This window comes from Lactuca virosa, chromosome 4 (assembly GCF_052849685.1).
Source record: "Lactuca virosa cultivar CGN04683 chromosome 4, Lactuca_virosa_CGN04683_v6, whole genome shotgun sequence".
NCBI classification, from domain to species: domain Eukaryota; kingdom Viridiplantae; phylum Streptophyta; class Magnoliopsida; order Asterales; family Asteraceae; genus Lactuca; species Lactuca virosa.
In genome coordinates, this window is record NC_136429.1 from 151409691 (window position 1) to 151417463 (window position 7773).

General features: G+C 34.6%; 1 protein-coding gene across 1 annotated transcript; it reads right to left on the minus strand.

Moving 5' to 3' along the window:
- Positions 1-6317: 6317 nt before the first annotated feature.
- LOC145105228 (uncharacterized) lies at positions 6318-6905 on the minus strand. The gene has a single exon (XM_079042363.1). It carries the CDS (start codon positions 6903-6905, stop codon positions 6318-6320), a length of 588 nt encoding a protein of 195 aa, XP_078898489.1.
- Positions 6906-7773: the final 868 nt, after the last annotated feature.

Consider the following 7773-nt stretch of genomic DNA (forward strand, 5'->3'; position numbering starts at 1 on the left):
CTTAATGTTTAGCCATAATGACACTTTAAACCCCAATTGGAAAATTACTATATTCTACACTTTCAGAAATGACACTTTACCCCCTAGACTTTATTTATACATTTATAAATTATATCAACCTAAATATTCCCACAAAATCATTTAATTAAATTATGTCCGTTAAATATAAATTACTTCTTTTAGATATTAATTAATATCTGTTTTTTTTAATTTTTTTTAATTCTTACGTTGAGAATCGAAATAACTTAACAACCGTTAATATTCGAGTAACAAAAAGTTAACGTCGTTTCAGGGAAAGATTTTCGGGTCGTTACAGATTAGGTGATAAATGACTCGAGAGTACCAAACTAATTTGCATGGTTATTCACACCTTGTTTGTGATCCTCGGTATCCCAGTCACAAACTTGAAGGGCATAACAGAGATTAAACATGCCATTGAAAAGTTCAATGAATCTCAAAAGATCTAGGAGTTTCATTTAAAACCCTAATTCGTTTAAAAAAATTCGTTTTCGTGGTGGAATTGGTAAATCGTCATTTACCTACCGACAAATAGTTTACAATTGGATTACGGCATCCCTCTTCCGAATTATGAATTATTGTGTTGGGTCATAGCCTTAATATTTCATTTGGGTGTTATATTAAGGATTGAATCAACTAACTTGAATTTCTCCCTTTTAGAGATGTCTAGTTTTGACAACTACGGTCTTCCTTAATCCTTTGGAAAAAGGCTTTCCATTCGAAGATGATATTCCACATGATGATCGAGGTGAAAGATCAATCCCTTCTTTGTGCTTTAGTGGAACTTCTCTTCCTCCACCTCCTCCAATTATTCTCCCTGACCTACGTGTTCGTCGACTTGAAAAGTTCAAGATCACTCAAGCCCTATTGGCAAGTAAACACGAAGATGGAAAGTCTGTATGTGCTCACGTCTTGGAGATGAAGTTACATATTGATAGACTAGGAATGTTGGGTGTCGTTTTCCCAAGGAAGCAAGTTGTTGACTTGGTTCTTCAGTCACTTCCCGAGTCATATAGTCAGTTTGTTGAAGATTACTATATGACATATCACGACGTGACCTTTATCGATCTTACCTATTTACTAATTGCTGCTGAATCAGATATGATTTGGCGCACTGGTAAAGCGAATTTGATTGGAAGATCTACTTCCCAAGCTGCCATGGACATAGGTAATGACATAGATAGTCCAGAAATAATCCCTTCTCCTATGGGAAGGGAATTAGCCATGGTCAAAAGATTTGACCATAAGGAAAAAGCCAGTTCTGAGATAGTTCCATGTACGAATGCCAAAGAGTCCACTTGTTTCTATTAAGTTCCTATTTATAGATTCTTAATACATGATGTGATAAGCTTGCATTTTGATGTTTTGTAGGATCAAAGAAAAGAAAGGAAGCTTAAAAGAAGAGTGAGTCGAGTCTGGTCGTGAAGAGATGGATTTCGATCGCATGGTTCGATGATCAGATTTTGAGCTGCTGTTTAGGAGTTATGATAGATTGCTTAGGAATATTTAGAAACATAGTTTTTATATGTATTTGCATTGTAAGGACAAGTTTTTCTGCAATTTTATATATAAAGGAAATTTTGATTTTATGTTAATTTATGTTTCATTGCAATGACCTTTGTGAAAATTGTTGTTTGTATGTTTCTATTAATAGCAATGTTGAAAAAGGTTTGATTCTTAGTTATATCGATTGTGGTAGTGTTGTGATTTTCTAAGTAAAGAAAGATTATCATCACCCAAGTTTCAATTGGAAAGAAACTTGGAATCATATGATTTGAATCATGTGATGTATGAAAATCTTAGTACTTGGGAAATTGGGACCGGTTCCTTGTTTACATATATATGTAAGTCAAGTGAAAGATGAAAGGATCTAGTACGCATTGATGTGAACTGGTCAGGTCCACCACAAAATACGATAAAGTTTATTCGTCATGATTTACTGAAAGATTAGTAAATATGATTATGCTTACAAGATTAAGTATAATTCTGATACATTGAAAAAATTCAAAGTATAGCAGAACGAATAAGAAGAATCAAATTAGGCAGAAAGATAAAAGTTTTTCCAATCTGAAAGGAAAGGAGAGTATTTTAGTATCATGTTTTATGATTATACTATTGATTATGGAACCATGTCACAATTGATCCTCTAAGGACACCTTAGTGCACTCGTATGGCTAATAAGAGGAATCGGGAATTGTTGAAACGGTTAAATCAATAAGATGAATCATACTTCATTCCAAATTCGAGTTTTAGAATCATACTCTAAGTTACTCCAAGTTGTATCTTGAGTGATATGTTCTAAAGTAGGTTTATAACACCTCATGAAATGTGGAGTAGAAATGTTTTTTACTCTTGCACATTTAAAATTGGTAGTTATGATGTCTTGGATAAGACAAAGACCAACTAAGACCAATTATATGAAGTGTTTTTCTTGATAAGAATTCGTACTAACACTTGAATATTTGTTTGTCGAGGAACGTTTCTTAACAGAGAATCTTATATGTCAAGAGGTCAGTGGGAGTCTTAAAGGTCTTGAAAAGTTTCAAGAACTAATCAATAATAAACCTATTGTTCATCACTAGCACACGACTTGAGGTTTGTAACCTATCGTGTTGACACATTCTTGTTTCTATGCCCATTTCTGTTGACTATGCATGTGAGTTCTATGAGTTCTCATTTGAATGCATAAGGTAAAGCACCTTGATTAATTGAAACTACATTAATCTGTAAGGGTGAGCAACACAATAACTCATAAGCAATGGTAGGACCCTTGTGCTACCATATGGCAAGAAATTAAGATTGAACAAGTTCAGTCCATATGAGTTTGGATTTGTCACATACCTTGTCTTGTGATTATGGTTATGGCAAATTCACATGGATAGGAACACATACACTATAAAATCTAAGTGGCAAAAGGTTTCTCTCCTTCATGAAAATGATTGTGAGGAAATGCTTTCACTGGTAGATTTTAAGGAGATAGCAGTTGTGTTAATTGCGTTCTCAAATTCGATTATGATTACGGCATCCCTCTTCATAGTTCGAATTGTGAGAAAATGGCAAATAGTCTGAACATTCGGGACTTACTGCTGTAAGTTCTGAAATAGTTTGGACACACATATGATCTATCTAAGGAAATGTGTATGAGTTTGAGAAGCCTAGATAAATTTTTATCGAAGCATCTTGTATCAGAAATCTGAACTTTGGTAAGAAAGTCAATAAGTATTGATTTTTAGAACTTCAGCTGATTTCTGGGTACATGTCAAAGCTAGTGGGAGCATAAGTGTTATGCTAGTAAGGACATAATTATTGTGCTAGTGGGAGCATAATCATTATGATAGGTGTTGCGAGTTAGCAATACTATTTATAGAAAACAAAGTTTTAATTTGCAAAGTTGCAGAGTTTGAAAAGTTGTTTTGCTATAGTAAGGGAGAGGATACTTATGCTTTATTTCGAATCTAAAAGTTTAGATTGAGGTATTAATCGAACTTAGTCATGAGCATATATGAATAGCAAGCTGAAATGTTTCAACGTTGGAAATTCCATATATAAAAATATTATAATAAGAGATTTGTAAAGTATCATATCGTTATTATGAATCGTATCCCATATGCTTCGGGTATAGGATCGATTGCATATGTTATAATATTTGCTTGTTCTGATTTTCCAAATGCCTAGGGCATTAAGAGGGAAAAAGGACCAGGACCGGATATGACTAAAGTAATTAAGCAACTATCAAGGACGATCTAAGGTTCGGTAAGAATTGGTCGCTTATGGGCAGTTGGAAGTATAGTAATGGATGTACCATATTGACATAATCATGAATATATGGGATTCTATTAAGAATGAATTGTCATATGGAAAATATGGAAATGTTTCCATAATGGGAGTTGGATATTAAGAATCTATGTGTAGAAACTTTTATGCAAGAAGGATGTTCAAAGGAATGTACTTTGAATATGAGACTTCGTATCTATAGAATTGTCTTATAACAATCACCAATGGAATGTTTTGTAATTCGCAAAGTCTCTGTGACTTTGGTGCCTAGTCATTACAAAATGATCATTGCATAATAGCTTAGAATCTAACACATTCTAATAGTGGAAGAATTTGGTATTCTTACACTTATGATAAGGATTTGGAATTGTGAAATGAGCATCGTTGGAAATGTTTCCAATTGATCTGTTTCATAAAGAAAGGACCATAGGTAAACATAGTGTGCATGTCTAGAGCATGGGATAACTATTGTTTTAATTCAAGTATTAAGTTGATTAGTCGAAACAATTATATAATGAATAATGTGTAATCGATATGGTGATTAAATAATAAGTGTTTCTTATTTATATTCAAAAGTTTTGAGACCATATTGGATTGAATTATTCTTGTGTTTCACTTCACATGTTTTACTTCCCGAATAACTAGGTTATTCAAACATCCACAGTCGATCATACTTTGGAAGTAAGTAATGAGGAAAGACTGTCATGAATCCGTCTGTAGATTGTCTAAAAGCTTAGACATAGCAAATGTTTGCTGCAGTATTCATGAGTACTCCTGAAATAGGAATTTGAGTATTGGATTAAACCCACGCTCACATGAATCACTTCATGGATTTTATCACGAGTGATTGTGAGACGATAATATCTTATATTCTTGAAACAGATACATATGAGTTGTAGTTTACAAGTCGGTTGCACATTGATGATGCGTAAACGCACCAGTAACTTGGCATTATAAAATGTATTGTTGTGTGTGATTTGATGCGTAAATTGAGTAAGCATATGAGTCGAATTTTATCCGTTCCTTTTACCCTAAAAGGGATAAAAGCGATATCTGTGGGCCCCTCGATGGTTTGGTGATGACACCCTAAGCGCTTGGCCAAGCCTGGACTGATTTGCTTTGTTCAATTAGTCGGTCATCATAAATCGGAAATCGGGAAACAGAACTTGGACAGAGAGAATGATTGTAATCCATGTCTCATGTCTATAGTATATCTTGTAGAACGGAGGAATATTTGATCCCTTATCTAAAGGACGCGTTGCTGATAAGATCAGAGTTTGACAACGGCTTTTAAGAGCTACGATTGCTAATCGGATTCTGGAGTCGTACTTGCAATAATAGTTATTAGACTTATCCAAGTGGGAGACTGTTGGATTAGGTTTCTAAGCCCATAACTACAATTGGTATGTAGTTGACCCGATAGTAGCATGGTCCTTTTGGGTTGCCTTCACCATAGCAATTTGATAGGATGGATTTTTGAGAAAGAGGTTATTTGTGATTTATTATTATATTATATGAATAATATATTAATTGAGAAATCATATTATTTAATTGGTTTTTATCAAGAATTAATTTGGAATTACTTTAGTGATCAAAAGAGACTAGTTAAATTTACGGGGACTGATTAGGTAAATCAGTAATACTTATAGTTTGGGCTAATGATACATGTTGATTAAGGATGGAGTAAATCTATGTGAGAGTCCATGAAGAGTTAGTCCTAAGGGTCTTTCATATGGATCATTGTAATACTTAAAGGCTTAAGTATATTAGGGTTTTATGTATGAAACCCTAAGGGTTCCACACTATAAATTGAACCCCTAGCTTCCCAAAATCGGCCAACACTTCCTAGAAGCAAACCCTAGCCGATTTTTGGTAATTCCTAACCTCTCTCATAAGCCTCCATTTACTTTTGGTGTTTTTGACTTATTATAGGTATCACATTTGAGGTACTAAGCTATTGAAAGGGAAAGAACTACAAGTTACAACAAAGAGGTATTCATCTAATTAGTTTTTATGTTGTAAATCTCCAATTGTATGCTAGCTAGGGTTCATGCTTTGGATAAAATGAAATTGCATGTATAACTTGAGAAAACTTAGATCCAAAGCATTTAGGGTTGTATGTGCACCATAGGATTGTTATAGTGCTTAAAACCCTTCAAATCAAACACTTCTTGGGTTATTGGCTCAATCACAATAACATGATATAATGGAGAAATGTTACTAGTGTACCTCATTGCTTCAAAGATGTTGAAGTGAATGGCCTCTCCATCAAACTCCATAGTGATTTTCCCGTTATGGAAAGTAATTATCGTGTGAGCGGTATTCATGAAAGGTATTCCAAGGAGGATCATAGATTATTTGGAAGGAGTCTTCTCTTCAAGATCTATAACATAGAAATCCGCAGGAAAGACAAGTTGATGTACCTGTACTAGCACATCTTCCAACACTCCTCTTAAAAACACACTTGACTTGTCTTCTAAAAGGATGATTACTCGGGTTTCTTCCAAAGGTCCAACATTGAGAGATTAAAAAACCGAATATGGCATCACATTAATTGAGGCTCCAAGGTTTAACATGGCACTGTCAACATGTAATTCACTAATAGTACAAAGGATAGCAAAGATTCTCGAATCCTTACATTTGGGAGGTAATTTCTTTTGGATAACCGCGAACACATTTCCATTGACTTGACTCTTTTTATTTGCCTTGAATTTCCTCTTATTGGTGCACAAATCCTTGAGAATTTTTTCATAACTTGGGATTTGCTTAATGGCATCCAATAGTGGAATGTTGATTTGGACCTTACTGGAAGTATCAAAGAATTCCTTATCTTCCTCTTTCTCTGAGATGGCTAACCGGGAGGGGAAGGGTGGTGGTATGATTAATGGATTGATAGGCTTGTTGGAAGATTCAGTTTGATCAATGTTTAGGACAACTGGTTCCTTTGGAGGAACTACCACTTTTGAAGGTTCAAAAACAATAACCTCATGTTCTTCTTCTCTTGAGACTCCTTTGAGGGTTCTTTCTCCAAGATTTTTCCCACTTCTTAAAGTTATTGCACTCTCATTTGGATTCTTCTTAGTTTGAGATGGAATTTTATCTTGTTGTTCCATCTTTTTGAGAGTGGTAGCAAAGTTTCCAATTTGTGCTTGAATGTTGGAGAAGGTGTTCTTTGTCTCTTGTTGAAAATGTGTTTAGCTTTGAGCAAGTGAAGTAACAAGTTCTTGAAGACTCATTTTATGGTCACCACTTGATTGGCATTGTTGTTAACGTTGTTCGTAATTTGGAGGGGGGGGGGTCAGATGTTTGTGGAGTTCCATATTATGGTTTGGTATGTTGTGGATATAGATGTTTTTATGATGAATATTAGGGATATTGAGATTGTTTGTATTTTGGAATCCGATGGGTCTTGGTTGACCTTGATATCCTCTCATTGCATTAACATCTTCCGCTTCACTTCCAAGTATGGGGCACTTATCCGTATAATGCCTCGTCATGACACAAAGGTTATAAACCAATAATTGTTGACCACTTCCCACTACCATTTGATTCAACGCATTAGTAAAATCCAAGAGTTTTGATTCCAAATGTTTGGTGTTGCAAAATTCACCAACAAAATATGGATAACTTCTCTTCATGTTATTTTGATGTTTAAATTTTCTTTGATTTTGAGAAATGGAACTAAAAAGTGATCATATCTCTTGAGGTGTCTTGTTGAATATGTCACCACCACTTGAAGCATCAATCATCCTACGATCGTTTTCATTTATACCCTCATAAAATTGTTGAAGAAGTAGTTGTTCGGGTATATTGTGTTGATGACAAATTGTACACAAGTTGTTGAACCGCTCCCAAAAATCATGAAAAGTCTCATTCTCCCCTTGAAGAATCCCCAAAATGTCGCTCATTTGACTTGATATTCGAGAGGTGGAATAGAACTTGCTATTGAAGGATTTGAGTAACTCCTCCCATGTATGAATA